This window comes from Tenrec ecaudatus, chromosome 7 (assembly GCF_050624435.1).
Source record: "Tenrec ecaudatus isolate mTenEca1 chromosome 7, mTenEca1.hap1, whole genome shotgun sequence".
Classification (NCBI taxonomy): Eukaryota; Metazoa; Chordata; class Mammalia; order Afrosoricida; family Tenrecidae; genus Tenrec; species Tenrec ecaudatus.
In genome coordinates, this window is record NC_134536.1 from 85,066,698 (window position 1) to 85,086,568 (window position 19,871).

At 52.1% G+C, this 19,871-nt stretch overlaps 1 protein-coding gene across 1 annotated transcript in view; it reads left to right on the top strand.

Annotated features, from left to right (window-relative positions):
* GABRR2 (gamma-aminobutyric acid type A receptor subunit rho2) overlaps positions 1 to 19,871 on the top strand; it is a 43,552-nt gene that overhangs the window by 10,519 nt on the left and 13,162 nt on the right. The window contains exons 2-6 of the mRNA XM_075554022.1: positions 2,894 to 3,000; positions 16,627 to 16,694; positions 18,263 to 18,486; positions 19,453 to 19,535; positions 19,729 to 19,869. Coding sequence (XP_075410137.1) covers positions 2,894 to 3,000; positions 16,627 to 16,694; positions 18,263 to 18,486; positions 19,453 to 19,535; positions 19,729 to 19,869 — 623 coding nt within the window. The remainder of the gene's footprint in view (positions 1 to 2,893; positions 3,001 to 16,626; positions 16,695 to 18,262; positions 18,487 to 19,452; positions 19,536 to 19,728; positions 19,870 to 19,871) is intronic.

Below are 19,871 nucleotides of genomic sequence, written 5' to 3' on the forward strand. Positions count from 1 at the left end.
AGCAAAACAAAATGACAATATACAACAAAACAACAACAAACCACTGACAATGAACAAAACAAAACACAACAAGAAAGAAAAGATTGTAGTTAGTTCAAGGACTGTTTGTTGGCCTTTAGGAGTGTTTTCCAGTCTAGTCTGTTAGGGCACCAAGCCCTGGCCCCAAAGTTGTGGGCAGCTTTTAAGTCAATGAAAACCTCCGTTTTTGACCAGGGAAGTCGAACTTCCCGGAGGCTTCCCAAGGCGGTAATCCGTATGTGCTTTGCCCAGTCCCTGGAAAAGGACATCGTGGTGGATAAAGCCACGGGTCCATCAAAAGAAAAGACCCTTGATGAGATGGAGTGACACAGCAGTTGCAGCAGGGCACACCCATGAGGACAATTGTGAAGAGGACATAGGACAGGCGGTGTTTCAGTTGCTGTGCCCAGGGGCACCATGAGCCGAACGACAACGAACGACAACACCACCAGTTTTTACAGAAACAGAGGGCCGTGTCTTTGTCCTGCGGTGTGGGAGGCGGGTTGGAACTGCTCGCCTTTAGGTTAGCAGCCAAGGCTTTAGCCACTGTACCACCAGGGCTCCTTTAGCAGGAGCAAGTCATGTGCAGTGTCCCTCCTGCCTTTTCATCTTTCTTTCTCTCTTCCTCAAGCTCCTGCCCCTGACAGGGTACGAGGGTGAGAATCCTCCCAACGCCACTGCCTCCCATCTTGGGTTTATGCGTGGGCTGACTGTAGAGCGCAACTCCTGAGGCAGATGATTAACACGTGCAGCTGAAGAGAAAGGCTGACGATCCGAGTCCGCCTACACTTGCTTTCAGAGAAGGGTCTCGCTGTCCCTTCCTGAAAACCCAGCCAGCCCTACCCCTCGGGAGCTCCAGTCTCCTCGGACACTCTGAGGTGGAACTGACTCCACGGCCCTGGGTCTGGGTGTTGGTTTCAGGAGACATGAAGGCTGGCCAACTTCATGGCAGCTGCTGTGCCGCTTTCTTGCGACGAACTCTGTTACGGCTCTGCCGGCAGCAATGCCTGAAAGGCCTTGAGACAGCCTCTGGTTCAAGCAGGACTTCCCCTGTGTGTCACTCAGCACCTTCGCATACCTGCCCTGCAGCAGAAGGCAGCACTGCCCGGTCCTGCGCCATTTGCAGGACTGCTGGGCGAGCCCATCGTACAGCCGCTGTGTCCGTCCACTTCTTTGAGGGCCACCCTATTTGTGAATGCTTTCTGAATGCCAGGCCTAGAGTACAGTGCACATAAAAGTTACACTCAGACCCAACCCTTTTAGAAGGACAATTTACATACATGCAAAGGGGCACCCCCTAAAACAAAATGGGAAAAATTCAAAGCTATGCATTTAAATTTCTTTTACAAAGCAACCTTATCATTTTCAAAGTGCTCTCCATGACACTTAATACATTTGTCAACTCTGCGACTCCATCTAGGAAATGTTTTTCAAACTCACCTCTTTGGATGGCTTACAGCACCTCCTTCCTTTTTTTCCCTTCACCTCTTCTAAGTCATCAAATCACTGTCCTTTCGTGTCCCTCTTCATTCACCCAAACAAGAAGTTGAGCAGAGCGAGGGCAGGTGAGTCAGGTGCGTGCGGCAAGAGAGGCATGCTGGTTTTTGCCCCAAACTGGTGCATTGAGATGGCTGCATGAGCAGGAGCATTATCGTGGTGGCAAAACCAGTCCCCTGGTCTGCCACAAATCAGGCCTTTTTTTGATCACACACCGTTATGCAATCTTTTCAGAACCTCTCCATAGAAAGCATGATTAACTGTCTGCCCTGGTGGAACGAACTCCAAATGCACTCCCAAAGAGCATTCGAGCACTTTAATCACAGTGGCATCAGAATTCTATTTATCAATCTATTTCATAGGAACCCAAGAGGAATTTTTGAAAAGAAAATACTCACAATCATCCACTAGGCAACTCAACCGTTTTCACTCAACCATAATTTTTGGGGAGACGTTGGAGAAGGTGTCCAATCACTGGAAGACCCAAAACAAACAAACAAACAAAACTATATTGTTGAGAACGAGGAGGGTCAGAGCAGAGATCCAAAACCCATCTGTAGACAATGGGACTTCCCCTCACAGAATGGTCACAAGGAAGGGATGAATCAACCAGGGCGCAGTAAAGCACCGATGAAACACACAATATTCCTCTGGTTCCTTGAGGCTTCCTCAGCCCCCACTATCATGACCCCAGTCCTGCCTCTCACTGCGGGCTAGACAGGAGCATGCACACAGGTACAGATAAGAGATAAGCAATCATGACACACAGAATCCAGGAACAGGAATGGGAGTAGCAATACCAGGATGGTAGGGGGAAGGTCAGGAGAGGAGGGGAGAAAAGGGGAACTGATTGCAATGAGTGACACATAATACCTGCCCCCTCCACCAAGAAGATGAACAACAGAAACGTGGGTGAAGGGAGACAGCAGTCGGTGTAAGATATAAAAACATGAATAATTTATAGTTTATCAAAGGGTCATGAGGGTAGGGTGGACAAAGGGAGGGGGAAAAGAGGAGCTGATACCAAGGGGTCAATAGAAAGTCATTGTTTAGAAAATCATGATGGCAACGTATGTGCAAATATGTTTGATACAATGGATGTACGGATCTTTATAAGAGCTGTAATAGCCCCCAGTAAAATGCTTTTTAATAATAATAATAATACGTGTCCAAGGCAGAGGGCTCTGGAAGGGCCTGGCCCTCAGGTCTGTCTGTGAGGGACTTGGGAAGGGCTGTCCTTCTGCCCTCACGCTCTGCTCCCTATGGCCAGAAAGGAGATGACAGAATGGAGAATGGGGCCTAACAGGTGTCATGCCCCCAAACCAGCTCCCGCAACACCTTGTGGCCAACAGAAAACCTTTCCTACTTATCTTTGCAGTCACGTGTACAGGAAGGACTCCGACGTAACCAAAACGCGAAAGGGCAAAGCGCAGCCCCTGCTCCGCGTGGACGAGCATGACTTCACCATGCGGCCCGCCTTTGGAGGTAGGACAGCGGCCGTCTTAGGGTTCGGGGCCCCTATGCCTGGGAGACTCCTTAGCGCACAGGCTGGTCGCTGGCTCGCGTTCAAGCCCGTTTCTGGAGTCACCCGTGTTCCCAAGAAGGAAGGAGCTGGCAGGAAGGAGTGGGGAGCGTTGTTGACTAAAGACAAGCTGCCTGGTGACTAAGCTGTTTACATTTCGAATGGAGGTGGCTCTGCTGATAGCAAGTCACTTTTCTTGGGGGGAACTAAAGGAGGAGCAGGCTAGGGGAATCTAGAATGTTGTGCTTTGAAGAGCTGGCGACCTGATGCTGACCTGATCCACTGAAAGGTCTCCTCCCAGCCCTGCCCCCCAAGGACTGTGGGTGCTCATGGGGTCAGTGGTTGGCACGTGGCCCGCAGCTGTACTCCACCAGGAAGTGCCACAGCAGGGCCCAGAAACAGGTCAGGCCTCTGCTCAGGCCAGGCAGGCAGTGGGGCAAACGAGAGGCCTGAGCCAGCTCCTACATCGTGCATGTGGGGAAACTGAGGCCTGGAGCGTGTCGGGTGCTGGGCTGTCCGAGACTGACGCAGGCACCCCGGCTGGCTTCAAGCTGCCTTTTCTCTGCCCTCGGCGCTCTCCAGGGAACCAGAGAGGGGTCTGGGGCAGAAGGAGTAGGGTGGCCTTCTGGGCCTCCTTTGGTTGTCACTGGGGATCATCATCGAGGCGCAGAGTCGCTGTCAAGATCAAAAGAGATAACGTATGGATGGCCCCTGGCACTTTTGGGTCACGGGTTCTCTCAGAAAAACCCAGCCGTCAGACCTCCCTTTGGGGAGTAGGACATTGAATTGATCCCAGAAGCCTTTGCATTTTAAAAGACCGCAAAGCCTCTCATTGAACTTCCTCAGCCCTGAGCCCTGCCAAGCAGGAGAAAAGTAAGCACAGGACCTGGAGAAAGCCAGAAGGCCAGAGGCCAACGCTCAGGAGAGGCCTGCAGATCTCGGCTCCTGCCCTGGCTTTGGGGAGGTTGCAGGAGAAGGCTGCAGGGCAAGAAGACCCAAGGCTCCCACACACCAGCTGTCAGGTCTCGGCCCCCACAGGGCGGCGGGGGGGGCACTCCTCCTTCCTGCAGCCGGCCCCTCCCCTAGGATAGCTGGTCCTCTGAGCACCTTTTATCCCCTGCTGGGCTTTCCTGCAGGACCACGTGTCACTGGGTGGCACTGGGGCCTCTCAGGGAGCCGGGCCTGCCCCCACAGTGGCAGAGGCCTGCAGGACCTCATCCCCGGGTCAAGGGGCAGGAAGCAGGTCTGTGCGGAAGGAGGTGTGCCAGCAGTACCTAATGGGCTCTGATAATAGAGGTGCCCGTCTCAGGGGCAATCTGCGCTGCACTGACCCCGCGAGCCGGACAGCGTGGCAAATAGAACAGCAGACGGAATACAGGAAGGAGAAGGCACTGCGTGCAAGAACAGAATCTGCTCGGTGTGTGTGTGGGGGGGGGGAGGGGCAAGGGGGGCCCAGGTTAGCGGAGCCCAGGTCTTCTCCTGGGGTTGAGGGCAGCTCACCTCTAAGAAAGCGGTCCCTCTGTTTTTAGTCTCTTAGTGTGTCTCCATAGAGTGTTAGGTGTCCCCCATTCCCTCCTCCCAGTAGTATGTGCAGGGATGAGGGGCTGGGTGGCATGGGGACCCTCAGAGGCCCCTAAGGGCAGGGCTCCTGTTTCTATGTTCTCAAAGACGGCTGTTGTGAGCTGAGCCAATTCCAACTCCCCCTGCGCCCCTGTGTGCATCACAGGGCTTTGTAGGGCTCTCAGGGCTGTGGACTTTCCACGGCCTCCAGGTGGCTGGCTGCAGACCGACCAGCCCAGCGTCTGGCTAGCTGGTGAGTGCTCAACCGTTTGCGCCCCCTGGAGCACTTCCCAAAGCACATCCACCACGGAGGCCTCTGCCACTGGGGGGAGGGGGGAAGGGGAGGGACTGGTCCAGCTCCCTGCCTGGCCAGGGCTGCCAGTGCGGTTGGCTCCAGGGTGACACATCCTTGTTACTCTGCCTGGTCAGCCATGGAGCCCTGGGCCCTCCCTCTGTGCTTCCCTCCCCATGTTCCACCCCAGTGACATGTGGTCCTGCAGGAAAGCCCAGCAGGGGATAAAAGGCGCTCAGAGGACCAGCTGTCCTGGGGGAGGGGCCGGCTGCAGGAAGAAGGAGTGGCTCCCGCCCTGCCCTGTGGGGTCTGAGACCTGACAGCTGGTGTGTGGGAGCCTTGGGTCTTCTGGCCCTGCTGGAGGTGGTTTCTCCTTCTCTTGCAGCCTCCCTCAAACCAGGGCAGGGGTAAGACTGCTTACCCTCCCACCCAGGAGGCCCCACCCAGGACCCTTGTCTATGGCTTGAAGAAGGAGCCCCTGATTGGGCTTTTTTCAGCCCTTCGATGGTTCTGCTCTGAGCCCCGGTGATGGACTCCACCAGCCACGTGCAGACATCTCATCCCACGACGTGGCCATTTGCAAGGGACATGGATAGAGCTTAGGTGCATGGGCAGTGATGCCACAGGCTTGCACCCAGAGCCCTCCTCTTGCCTGGCTGCCTGTGGGGGTGGGATAAAGAAGAGAGCCGACTCCTGTCTGGGCCTCCTGCTGTTCCACGGGCTTGCTCACTGTCGCCCAGAACGCTGAGAGTCTGAAAGTTCTCTGGTTGGACGTGGCCTTCTGGGTTGCTGTGAAGAGATGTTTGTTGAGAAAATAGACTGGGATATGTTTCAGTTCCTTCACTTGATTTGTAACCTTGAAATATATAGGCCAGTGGCATCTGGTCTCAGTCATACTCACGTCGATGTGTGTGTGCACCTGCCGATACCCCGTACAGCGATCAGACCCTACATAGCGAGAGTCAGAGAGCAGGCCTGGGGGACACACCCAGCTTCCTCAGCTCAAACACAGAGGCCAGCTCCAGGACCATGCATTCGAGGAGGCAATGGGATGTCTACAGGGGTCAGGAGAGACCTGGGAACTGAAAGGAGCCAGAGCAGGGGCTGGGCCTGTAGTGCCTTTTACCCAGAACACAGGAGAGAGCCTTTCTGTGTGGCAGTTGTCCAACAAAGGCCCGGACTTGGGGAGGAAGCAGCAGCCTTGGCCTGTGGGCCTTCGAGTCCTGCTTTGAGCCCTCGCCAAGTCCACCAGTGGACTCAGGCTGGATGCGCCTCATTGGCTGGCTCTGCCCTCCTTCTTGTTCCCATCTGAGTCACCACAGTCCACTAATTCATCTTGCAAACTGTCCCTCCACTAGGCCCCCTCCTTCCCACGCCTGTCTTACTTCAGGCCCTGCTCCCTCCCGGGACACCTTCCTGGGTTCAACTTGGGGGGAGTGAAAAAAAATTCTTAGATGGGGTTGTAGCCCTCCGAGTAAACAAAATGTATTCCTTAGAATTTAATTACTTTCTAATGAGAGGAATTAAGTGTACATTCATTAGGAAGTTTAAAATGTAGCTGGATTTTTCTCTGTGAGGGGCAATCGTGATAAAAAGGTTGAATCGCACAGCGGCAGACGGACACCATGATGTCCATCTTCCAGCGAGACCCTGGCTCTTTCTCATTCCCTCGTAGGCAGGCTCAGCCTCCTTCCTGACATACCTCCTCCTTGACGCTCCTCCCCCTGAGACATCAGGGTCCTCCGAAATTCTACAGCTAAGCTGCAACCTGCCCCGGCCCAGGACTAGCTGGATCCAGAGACCCCCATCACCCGCCCCACTTGTCTCTTCAGTTCTTTGCGTCTCCTTCTGAACGGGGCCTCCTGCCCTCGAGAACGCCTTCCATTGGGGTCACACGTCTGTGCTTGTTTCCGCTGCCAGTGCTGTCCACAGCATCCCCCTTCTTACAGCTTATCCACCTGGTGGCATAGTGGCTAAGCATTGGGCTGTGATCTTCAAAGTCAGCAGTTCAAAACCACCAGCAGATCCCCAGAAGAAAGATGGGACTTTCTACTCCCACAAAGAGTTACGGTCTCAGAACCCCCAGGGGCAGTTCTACTCTGTCCTATAGGGTCACTGGAAGCCAGTGTTGGCTGGACGGCCATGAGGTATCCATGCTCACACACCAGCTCAATTCCGTTCTGTGTGTGTCTGTGTCCACTCTTTCAAGTATTCATAAAATACCATCAGGCTGCTCCTCGGGATGGGAGCGCAGATCACCCCCCTGGGAAACTTGGAAGAAGCTGTGTCGGCAACCGCTGACCAGAAGATGCAGTTGGGAGCAGACCCAGAGAAGGAAACAGGCGGAGGGTGGGGTGGGGGGTGGGTGCCGTCTGAACCCAACTTCAGTTGCCCTTGGTGCAAATCCTGTGGTGTCACAGATGAGGAGGCTGTGGGGGCAGAGGGCTTGTGTGTAGCATGGGGTTCCAATTTCTACTGGGCCACCCTCCTGACAGTGAACGACCACTGTTGCTTGCTCCTGGCTGCACAAAGCCCCGGACTGGGGATCAAGTGCCTCCGGAAATCGTTCTCATTCCCCATGTTGTGGGGCCCTGGGAGCTCCCGCAGAGCCTACGGCTTGCACGTCTCAGCGCTTCTCTTACAAGAGCGAGTCTTTCTTGGCCCTTCCCCTTAGAAGTCACTGTGCAGATGCCTTCTTCCAATCACTTATTGTTTAAGTCACGGAATAACTTGTCTGGAGTGTAGTCTTCGGGGAGTCAGCGTGCTTGCTTGATGGATGACAGGTCCCCCGGGGTGATGAGGAAGAAAGACCTGGCCGTCTGTTTCCAACCACCCTCACACGTCAGACTGACTGGCTCAGTCGGGAAGTGCTGACAGGGTGGCAGTCAGAGGGTGTTGCCTGGGGTCAACTAGAAGGTTCTTCTTTTTCATAGCGGGGGTGGGGGGGGTCTGACCTGGCCTGGGAGGCCGCTGGGTTCCTACCTCTCTCAGGGTTTCTCTCGCTGTCTTTGCCAGTGTCTCTCTCAGTCAGTGTCTCCCTTACTCCCTGTCTCTCCCTGTCTTTTTCCCTGCTTCTCTCCCTATCTCTCAGTGTCTCTCTCCCTGTCTCTCTTCCTGTCTCTCTCCCTATCTCTCTCAGTGTCTCTCTCCCTGCCTCTCTCCCTATCTCTCTCACCGTCTCTCTCCCTAGCTCTCTCGCCGTCTCTTTCCCTGTCTCTCTGTGTCTCTCTCCTTATCTCTCTCGCTGTCTCTCTCGCTGTCTCTCAGTGTCTCTCTCCCTGTCCTCTCCCTGCTTGTCTCCCTGCCTCTCGCAGAGGTCGTGGATGTCTTACTCTGCATCAGCACTTTTGCTGCGTTCTATTCCTCAGTGGGGCCCCTAACGCCCACCCTGTCTCGAGGGCAGGGGAATTCAACTCCATCAGTTTATTGGAGAGGGGCCTGGGGTGCAGTGCTTATGCATTGGGCTGCTAACTGCAAAGTCAGCTCCTCGGGAGACAGATGGGCTTTCTGCTCCTGTGAAGGGTTTCCGTCCTGCGACCCACAGGGGCAGGTCCCCCTCTGCTGAATGGTGTCTACGAGTGGAGTCGGCATGGACTCTAGGGCAGGGAGGTCGTCGTGTTGACAGGAGGGGAAGGAAACAACTTGCAAACAGGTTGCAGCCACTCTTCTGCCACCGATTCACTCCCGAGGTCACCCTGGACAGCAAACACCCAAGAAACAAAGTCGACGAGCTGCCAGGGACGTCTTGGATCCCAGCACAGGCAGCTGACTGAGCACAGTCTCGGAGAGGCAGAGCAGCACCAGCAGGAAAGCAGGCATTGTGGTTGGCTGCTGACCCGCCTGCCAGGCTGAACAACCAGGAAACAAGCCAGAGAGCACAGCTGTTGGCAGAGAGTGGCCCCATGTCACCCCAGGGGGCTCATGGAAACCCAGACTTCAGCCCAACAACCAGAGTTGCTGAGTCAGTGGGCCGGTGGCGGGACCTGAACATCTGTAGGACTCACCAGGAGAAAAGTCTGACCTAGTTTTTTGTTTTTGTGAATTACGGGGAATTTTAATCACTGAAATGTACAGGGCAGCATGAATATCACTGACATGTATAAAAAATGGTGTAAAACAAGTTCAGGGTTATTTTTAATACAAAATAAACATCTGTTTTATGGAGAAACCATATTTCCTATCTACACAGACAGCCTATCTTTCCCAAACAGTAGCAACATTAAAATTAAGTACAGAATCTCTGGAACGGAGGAAAATGCTTTTGTGTAAGCTACTCCAGGAAAAATTGCCCTGTAACACGTTACAAGGTGACCCAAAGATTGTAGCTGGAATCACTGTTGTTAGCTCCGTGTTTTCCTTTTTCTTCTCAAGGCATTAAATTGTAGTTTGAGGACTTTTTTTTCTCTCTCTCATTTCACCCATGATCTCAGATCACTGGTGAGCAAACTAACATTAAAATATTTACAGTGAACTGGCTTTTCTAGAAATAAAAGCTCTTAGCTGTTGGCCTCAGTGTGTCATTTTGAATTAATTTACGTACATGGACTGTGCTTTCGCTCCTTACTAAAGCCATTTCCCCTTTACAAGCTTGCTTTTCTTTCTGGAAACACGTGCACATGACACATGCCGATTCGACACGTCAGCAACTTCTTGGTCCCAAATGGCTTTTCTAGATATTCAATACCACCTCCGCCAGCGCTATTCCTCATGTGTGTTAGTCTTTAGAAATTAACTCTAACATGCGCCCGGCAGCTCTGGAGAGGCCCTTGACTAACGAGAGAATGGCTTCAACGTCTTGTCCGCAGACTCTGGGGCTGGTAGGCAGAGAGCAGCATCCTGCGGATCCCCTAACTGGGTGTCTAGGGAAACCCTTCTGGAACACTGCGGTGCCACCACTCCTTGGCATCTGCTCTCTCTGAAAGTACTGATCGGAAGCCTGCACCACAGAACCCTGTCCCTTTGGAATCCGCCTTGCTCATTTTCCCCCAAATACGTACGGAGAGTTTGCGGTGTCCATAGCGACGGGCACTGTCATACAGGTGGGCTTCCCTCCAAATTCCTCTAGGGTTGAATTTCTGTCGATTCTTTGATGGAGCAGACCTGACTGTTTTAAAGCGGACATGTCTGACTGCTCGAGTGGGCCTCCCCCTAAGGAAAGCCAGCAGCCCTGGTGGCACAGTGGGGACGCACCTGCAGTTCAGAGCCATCGGCCGCCCTTCGGGAGAAAGAGGAGCTTTTCTGCTCCTGGAAAGAGTCACCGTACATCTCAGAAACGCACAGGGGCAGTTCCACCTTGTCCTGTAGGGTCGCTCTGAGTCAGAATTGCCTTGAGGGCAGTGCGTTTGTTTTTGTTTATGAGGCAAAATGGTTTTCAAAACATTTCAAACGAACTCAGATTTTCTAAGATCTGTCCCAGGAGAGGGTAGGGGCGTCTTGCCCCTGTGAAGCACCAGCCCTCAGCGATGTAGATTCTGCTGCTCCAGCTGAGGACTCGACGGTTCTGAGTGATCACCTCACGGCTTGAGCAGACACTCACGGCAGGCAGTGGCCGGGCAAGGAGCCTGTGGAAACAAAGTTTTACAACCTGAATCCAGATCTCTCCCCTCCCAGCATTTGCTCAAGTCCTTTGTACCTTTCTCAGGGAGAAAATAAAGGAATAAACGACCTACCTCCCCTCCCAAAAGAGTTAAGCATGACGCCTCCCAGACAGACGTATTTCAATAAAGGAAGGGCTCCTGCCAATCTAGGAGAAATGAACTCCAGGGCAAAGAACTGGTGGGAGCCAGCGAGCCGAGTCCTGTCATAGTCGCCCTCTGGGACAAAGAAGAGCTGCCCCAGAGGGCCTTCTTGACTATAACCTTTGCAGAGCAGATCTCATACAAACACGCCCTGCCACCGAGTGGATGCCCATGTAGAGTCACCCTGTGGGCAGGGCAGAGCCGCACCTGTGAGTTTCTGAGACTGTCACTCTTTATGGGAGTAAAAGCCTCGGCTTTCTGCGGTGGAGGGGCTGGTGGTTTAGAGCTGCTGACCTTGCAATTAGCTGCCCAACACATACCCACGACACCTCCAGGGCTCCTTACAGAAGCAGATACCCAGGTCTTTTTCCTGTGGAGCCACCGGGTGGGTTTGAACGTCCAACCTTTCCATTAATAGCTGAGTACTGAACTCTGGTGCTACCGGGCTCCTTGGCAAAGACTATCAACAGGTACTTCTCAGAAGAGGAAGCCCTGGAACTGCAAGTATAAGAAGCTCAAGTTCATTGGGAATTTGAAAAATAAAATTAAAGCCACACTGTATAATTATAAGGAGCCTTGGTGGTGAAGTAGTTACACATTGGGCTCCGATCCGCAAGGTCACTAGTTCAAAACCAACAGTTGCTCTATGGGAAAAGGACGGGTTTTCTGCTCCTGTAAAGAGTTTCAGTCTTGGGGCAGTTCTACCCTGCCTTCTATGGGCGGGAGGGGTTCCAATCAATGGCTGTGAGTCTGGCGTTTGGGAGTCCAAGTTACCTAGGTTCTCAGGTCAACACTGTGTCAACTTTGTCCAGAGAGATTCTTCATTGTGAAGATAGGATGACACTTCTGACAAAAGTAGACGTGTGGGACGTCGTCCCCTTGGGGACATGAACAAGAGTCCCTGTCAGACAGGTAGGGGACACAGAAAGCCCATCCTTCCACCCAACGACTGGCAGCTAGAAGAAATCAATTCCTCACTCTCCGTGTTGGGTGTGTGACCTCAGTAGAAGTACACAGACAGGTGTGAGGGAGTCCAAGAACCTCGTGGACATGGGTGGCCCACCTGCTGGGTGTGGCACAAAGAGGAGGGTGGGGGTGCTTCCACACTGAGAGTGAGTTTTTTGGGGGTGATTCAGTCATGATACAGGGAGCAGTTGGTCAGACGAGGCCTGAGAGGAAGTGTAAGCAGGCTCAGTGCCTGGGTGCGGAATGCTGAGGGGGCCACCAGAGCACCATAGGCTTGGGGACCCAGGGGCCATGATGTAGGAGATCTTGCTACTGGAGGCCAAATGCCAGGACCAGGGATCTGCCAAAAGTCCAGCAGGCTCTGCTCATTCCCTCAGTTCCTAGCTCAGACTGAGTGCTCGGTGAGATCGGCCAGCATGGGTATAAGGAGCTCTCTGTCACCCGGTCCCTGAAAGCCGGCAAGACAGAGCTGCTGCTGGTTGGTTATTATCCCCCCCCACCCCCACACACACCTAGAAAGCACAAGGGCTTGCCAGAAAGATCTGCGTCTGTATTTTTCCACATCTGAGAGGCATGGGTTAATTAGCCACCTTGCTATGCTTATTTACCTATGCTGCTCCCATCTCCCCAAATGCCCTCTCCTCGCTACCTGTGGAAAGTAATGAGTGCTCCCGACTCGCCTGCTGTCCCTTGGCTGCCACTTGCTCCAATGCCTGCCCTCAGCGTTCATCAAAAGCGGTCTCTTGTGACCGTTTCCCTAAGGTTTCGGGTAGACCGAACGGAGCCTTCCTGAGCACTCCCATAGTATCTGGTGGATGCTCCTGACACCCCACCAAGGATGGTATTTGGCTCTCTTAAAGCAGTGGGAGGGGACCAGGATTAAGACATTTTAAGCTCCTGGAGAAAGAAACTGTGCCAAACTCACCTCCATCCGCCCGATGCTTGGTCTAATGGCTCCTATCTGTCCAAGTTTCAGTGAATGAACCAAGCAGTCAACTAGAGTCATCCCTCCTTAAGGGTTGTCTTTATTGTGTGCTGTAGTTCTGTGTGGGGTTTTTTTCCGGCCTTGCAATACATTATTAACATTGCTTTACATAGTCCATGTTCTCTTAGAGGCAGGCACCCATTATTCTTGTCGCTCTTCTGTCTCTGACTTGCCTTCCAGGATCATGTTCCTGCTGCTGGAACCTCACCTTCCTTTAGGGGAAGATGCCTGCAGGCAAATGCTTTCCATTCTATTTATTTATTTTCATGTTTAAATACATTTTATTTTATTTTTTAAATCATTTTATTAGGGGCTCATACAACTCTTATCACAATCCATACATACATCAATTGTGTAAAGCACATTTGTACATTCATTTCCCTCATCATTCTCAAAACCTTTGCTCTCCACCTAAGCCCCTGACATCTGTTAATTCTTTCCAATTTAGTTTGTCTAAGAATGTCTCTGCTTTTCAAAGAGTTGGTGGAGAAAGAAATGACATAGATGTATATATAAAATACAATAAATGCCCAATGGATGCTTTGCAGGACTGTATGAGGAGAAATGTGTGCTATATTCTTCTCTATGACCAAGAAACTCTATGTTAGTCTGGGTAGACTAGAGAAACAAATCCAGGGGCACTTATATGTGTGTGATAAAGAGGTTTACATACAAGAGCAATTGAATATTGAGAAAACATCCCAGTCCAGTGTAGATCAGGTCCATAAGTCTATTATTAGCCCATGTGTCCAATACCAATCTACAAAGTCCTCTTCAGACCCATGGACCACATGCAATGAGGCTGAATTCAGGAAGATCACAGGCCACTGGGTGCAAAGTCTTGTGGATCCCATGATGTTGTAAACATCTTAGTGTTGGCAGGGTCTGCATGTGGCTTTCCTAGTTCCCAGGGCACAGGGTCTATCAGCGTAGTGCCATGTGTGAGTCTCTCAGGGAGTGAGTCTTGGGTCTTGTCAGTAGAGAGTCTCAAAGGAGTGAGGAGAGAGAGAGAGCCTCCCGCCTCCAAGGAGGAAATACCAGAGTTCCCAGAATCCTCAGGAAATTCTCCCAGGAGAAGGCCATGTCCACCCACACAGAAGCCTCATTGGCTATATCAAGATGGACAGACTAGACTCCACCCATACACTCTTAATCCTCAAATTGACACCAGATTATGGAACTACCACAAGTGCCCTTGGTTAAACATGTTTTCCCTTTAGGCTGCCTTGAATTGGTCACGTCATTGGCTGAGCTGCCTGAAATCCCACCCAGGACTCCTGGTTGACTCGGCAGCTTCCTTCTCTTGAAGTCATGTTATGGGACCAAATTGTGAACCAAGCCAAGATAAGCCTAATTTGTTGTTTTTTTTTTGTTTTGTTTTTATTTTTTTTTGATAAGCCTAATTTGTTAAAAGTGTTTCCCGCTCACACCTTTTAGGATTCAGATCCATTCAGAAGATGAGAATTTGATGGACATTTGGGAGCATCTCTCCTTAAACCAGCTGGTAGACACCACAAAATGGCAGGCTCAGACCAGCCCGAGCTTTGGGAAGTTGCTGTTAACTGCTGTGGAATGGGCCACAGCAGAATGCAAGACGGCAATGCCCAGCCCTGGAGCCAAAACACACCAATGTCCACCGACAGCGGTGGTGCCTGCACATGAGGAGCACTATTGGCTGGGAATTGAACTCGGGACTCTGGTATGAAAGGCAGACAAACATCCTCCCACTGAACCATCCGTGTCCTCACTTACGGCTATGGGATGGGCCAGCTCCTTTTCAACTAAAGCCAAGAAGGTCAGGGCCCCTGGTCTGTTTGAAGAAGCGGGAGCCCCCAGAGTGCAGCTCTGGAGCATTTCCGTACACAGCTTGTTTGCCTCCAGCAGCCAGGTCACCGGAGAATTTGACCTTCCCTCCCCCGGAGGCAATGGCTCAGGCAATGGCTCAGGGAGTGAGTCTTGAGTCTTGTCATTAGAGATGTCTCCGTAGAAGGACACCCAGTGCTGTTGACAGAGACCCAGTAACAGACACCAAGCAAGCTGATAGATTTTATCTAGAAAACGTCTTTAGCCCAAACCAGCTCCTGCTCAGACACTGGGCACATTATTTGAAAACCAGGCCACTGGGAAGTGGGTCCAAGCTTTGTTATATTGTTTCTTCTCTTTCACTCTTGAAACTGCTTGTGGTGGTGAGTCTCGGCCATTGGAGAGAGGGGCCGCAGGAGGCAGGGACAGGCGGGACAGTGAACAGCATGGCTGCCCGGGTGAAGTGCTGGAGCTGACAGCCCTTTAATATCTCAGACTCACTGGCTCCCTGTCCATCACCTCAAGGTAACGCAGGGCTCTTTTCTGCAGCCCCGGCTGGTGTGGCGTTTTTAACACACTCCTGGAGCCTGGACTAAGAAGAGGGTCTGACTGTGAGAGCAGTGTTCTCATGGCCATTGACCTACACCATCAGGCAGATACAAAGATCTATTAGAACCAGATGGATCTGTGAGAAAGAAAGAAAGAAGACACGGTACTTACTTGCTAATCACGAAATCCCACCAACAATAAATAAAATCATTCCATTCTCTTGGTTTCATCCCAAACCCCAAATCTTGAATGGTGGGATTTCGAGTATCAGCAAAGCCTCTAGGGGAGGTCTGAGAGGAGTCGGTATAATTAGGATTTAGTCTTCCAGTTCCTACTCAGGGTGGGCTCTCTGATCCCCCTGCCTTGGCCCAGGCCAATGTCTGAATCCCTTTCAGTTTTCCCACATTTCCCAAGACCTGACTCCTGCTGTCACACTAAGGTTTTCCTGCTCAGATCAGTGTGGGTCAGATCATCCTCCTGTAGTCCCTGGTTAGAAGACCCAGCGACTGGCTTTCTAGCAACATGTCTTCCCAGAAGACCCAGCCCACTGGCCAATTCTTTCTAGAAACATTTTTGGCTGTGACTGAATAATAGCATTTATTAATATGCTTGGCAGACACAGGTGTTGATTTCTCCACTCTGAGGTGTATATAAAACATACTCCAAAGCATCGCCTCAAACTGCACACGTCACAAGGGTAGTGCTCCATCCATTCTCACAAAGCGACATCCCAGCATCACCAGAACCGGCTCTAGACACAGACCAGGAACTCACGGGTAAGCGCCGTCCTAGAAATCTTGCAATGAGCTAGATGAAATGGAGTGCCTGCTTCTGAGTCACATATCTGAGAACGGTGGTCCTCACCAACTCTGCCATGCAGGGATTTAAACATCTCTTACCCGGGTGGTCTTAGGAAGCTCTGGTCTCACAGGTCAGGGAAGGCTTCTGGAGGGTGGGTCTTACGCGCTGCTCTGGGGACTCTGTAGATCGTTTGCATGACACAAGGAATCCAGATCTGGACATGCAGCTGTCCCAACCCCAGGCTAGCCGTGCTGAAGCCTCATTCTGCCACATCAACACAAAGGTCTCTAGCCGGGTCTCCACTCTGCCACTCACAGCGGGAGCCATGGCACGATTCTGAGACATGGTGATCCCAGGTGTGTTTGGTAGCATTTTCAATGACTTTTTTCTTTGGTTGTTTGTTCTGTTTTTTTAAATAGCTTGCTAGGCCTGTTGTCTGAGGCATCTCTGGGTGGACTAAACCTCCAGCCTTTCACTTAGCAACTGAGCACATTCACCCCTTGTACCACCACAAACACTGCCCACTGCTTTCCTACCCTGCAGGCGGAGGTACAGAAAGTGGCCAGCGACATCCCTGAGGGACAGCAAATGGTCGTCCAGCTCAGGTATTCATGAGCCCGGGCCTGAGCAGGAAGGACGCAGGGGTTCTGAATGCTACAAAGCGTTTCTCGTCAGTTCCTAACAGTTTCGGTCCCTAAACTTTCTTATCTGCCTTCTTTGCCATTTCTAGATGTGGACCGATATTTCAGTACATGCTTCATGGATGTATGCGTGAGCTGGATTACTACTTTCTATACCCCTGGGTGGTCTCTCGGCTGGAGACAGGGCCTGGGGCGACCTCCCAGGTTAATGGCACATACAGATGTAGACTCACCAGGTCTCTTGCTCTTTGCAGGCCCTGCCGTCCCCGTGGGCGTGGACGTGCAGGTGGAGAGCCTGGACAGCATCTCCGAGGTGGACATGGTAAGTTGAGCCCCGGCAGGGCAGCCTCCAAGGAGCAGCTCCCGTGGGAGCTTGGGGGCTGGGCGGCCTTGTGCACGCAGGATGGGCAGCAGGAGCAGGAGGTGATACTGATAGGGCTTGGAAGCTGGCCCCAGAAATGTCCAATCTAGAGCTGGGGTTCTTGAACTTCATGGGCAAAAATGACTTGGGGAGTTTTGACTTGCAGATTGCTACCTGCCACTCCAGACCTCCTGACTCAGAATCTCTGGGCATGAGGGTCCGAGTACTGCTGCGTTTTGAACAGGAGTTAGAAAGCCAAGAGGGAAGATACATTTCTCAAAATTCAAGCCTCGAGTTGTACTACTGCAGGATTCTCTGGGGGAATGGGAACCCTGATGGAGGGCGTAATGGTCTGCTTTGGGCTGCTACTGTCAAAGCCAGAAGGTTGAGCCCATCAGCCACCTCTTGGGAGAAAGATGGGACAGGCTTCCACCTCCTGTCGAGATTGTCGTCTCGGGAACCCTCAGGGGCGGTTCTACTCTGTCCGACACGCTTGCCCTGAGTCAGAATCAACTCAATGGCAGTGAGTGAGGGCGATGGGGGAAGCTATTGAGTGACGCAGGAAGGATCGCACAGAATCATTATTACAAAAAGACTAGGTTCATATTAACCCATTCCAGAGGTAGCATGAGATGGAGGTTCTAAGATGCTGGGAAGGCATTCGCCAAAACCAGAGAATGGCCCTTCCCCTGTGTGCGGTGGGGGAGTTCATGGCCCTGGCTGATGCACTGGAGCCAGGACAGGCCAGCGTCTGACAGTCACGTGGCAGGATCTCCGTGTCTATCCTCTCCTCTCTCCAGGGGCTCCCTCGGGCCCACCATCATCACACACTCATTCTATCCTTCCCTCACCAGCTCCCACCAGAGGAGTTTTCAGGCACCTTTTTACCATTTGCACCTGGTCTCTTCTCTCTGGTCATGGCAAGAGTGCTAAACTCTTGGTGAAAGGAATCGATATGCTTTCTGGGTGATAAGCTTTTGCCTCAGTCCACCCATCCACTCATCCCTCCATCCCTCCATCCTGCTGACATTTAATGAGCACTGACTCTGTACCTGGCCAGGCCCTGAACTAGGGATGGGGACCCCGTGGTGGGACAGACACAGTCCTGCCTTCCGTGATCTTCCGGTCTAATGGCCGAACCCTCTTAGGAGGAGCGTGTGACAACTCAGCCTGTTGGAATGAAGTTCACTGAGCCGAGAGCAGATGTTTATCCAGGGAGGTACAGAATAAACTGTCCGAGAGGCTTAGATGAGTAAGAGTAAGGTTTGTGGGTAAATCCTACCATACTAGCTACCAGGCCAGACTGTGGACAGCTGCAGTGATCTTTATCAAAGCTTCCAGGGCGGATTGCTCAGCCTCCTGATAGACGGCAACACAGATTCTTCTCTGATGACAGCAACACCTCTGTCACGGCTTCAGAACCGTCGCCTCTGGCTATGGGGGCTGAGGCTTCACCCCATCCACGTGGTAGATTCTAACAGGGGAGTCTCTCTAAGCGCTCTCTCTTTCATCTCGCCGTGGCTCCTTAGGACTTCACCATGACCCTGTACCTGCGGCATTACTGGAGGGACGAGAGACTGGCCTTCCCCAGCACCAGCAACAAGAGCATGACCTTTGATGGCCGGCTGATAAAGAAGATCTGGGTCCCCGACATCTTCTTCGTTCACTCCAAAAGGTCCTTCACCCACGACACCACCACGGACAACATCATGCTGAGGGTGTTCCCAGACGGCCACGTGCTGTACAGCATGAGGTACCTGTCTGGGGAATCACTGTTCCTGTGTCCGACGCCCCTGAAGCAGGTGCGGGTAGTCCCTCTGCCCTGGAGAGTTAGTCCTTTGGACTGGTCTGTGGGCCACATGGAAAGATTGGAATCTTCTGATGCCAGCTTCAGTAGGTGGGTTCTTCTCCGTCACTGGGGAACTAAAGCTTGAGTTTGATGCCTGAGTACGTGGTCAGCTCTGGATATGCTGATGGAGGCAATGGCCTTCCGTGGGCCCTCAAGAGAGATCATGCGTACCCACTCTCTGCCTTGCCAGGCAATAGGGACTAAACAGCACTGCATTATTGCTGCAGCTCAATGGCTGAACTTGACCCGGTCTTCTCTACATCTTCCTGGTCTACTTGCAGGCTTCTCAAAATCAAACACTAATTACAGACACTTCTGGCCTTTGAAGAGGCCCTGGTGGCATAGTGGGTTACCAGATGTGGTTCTAACTCCAAGGACAGCAGTTCAAATCCACTAGCTATTCTGCAGAGAAAGATGAGGTGTTTTGCTCCTGTAAAGATTTACCACCAGCCCCTAATAAAATGTTAAAAAAAAAAAAAAGATTTACCACCTTGGAAACCATCAGGAGCAGTCCGTCTCTGTCCAAATAAAGTCACTACATGTCGGAAATGACTTGATGGCAGTGAATTGTTGTCACTGGCCTTGGGTAGAGGGTGAGGGTCAGGGTGAGTCTAAATCCTCCCAGGCATCAATGGGTCTCATTGGCTCATGGGCCAGAGTTGCTGGAGGAGGGGGTGCCCAGGCCTGCTGTAGGACATCAGGGCAAACCACCAAAAGCAGCTGCTACAGACAAGGGAAGCCAAAAAAGGAAGGCTCCATAGCCTAGATACCTGCTTCCAAACTTCTGAAGTAGACGTGAGAAAATGGCTACTCCTGGCTGTGTGCTATGTGCTCCTGACACAAGCCAACATGCGTGTTTGGGTTGTCTAGGATCACCGTCTCTGCCATGTGCAACATGGACTTCAGCCACTTCCCCCTGGACTCACAGACCTGCTCCTTGGAGCTGGAGAGCTGTAAGTATCCATGTTTATCTCCACAACCCTCCCCTCCCCTCCCCTCTCTGACCTTTGCGTGTTCATGGCCACGAGCTAAATGCTGACCACGCCAGAATACAGAACTGTTGACCGCCATACGACTTCTCGGTTACTTTGTCCTGCCTCAGGTGTTCCAGAGCCAAATGATTTGTTTTTGTCCCCCCCCGCCCAGATGCATACACGGATGAAGACCTGATGCTGTACTGGAAGAACGGGGACCAGTCGCTGAAGACGGACGAGAAGATCTCTCTATCGCAGTTTCTGATTCAGAAGTTCCACACCACTTCCAGGCTGGCCTTCTACAGCAGCACCGGT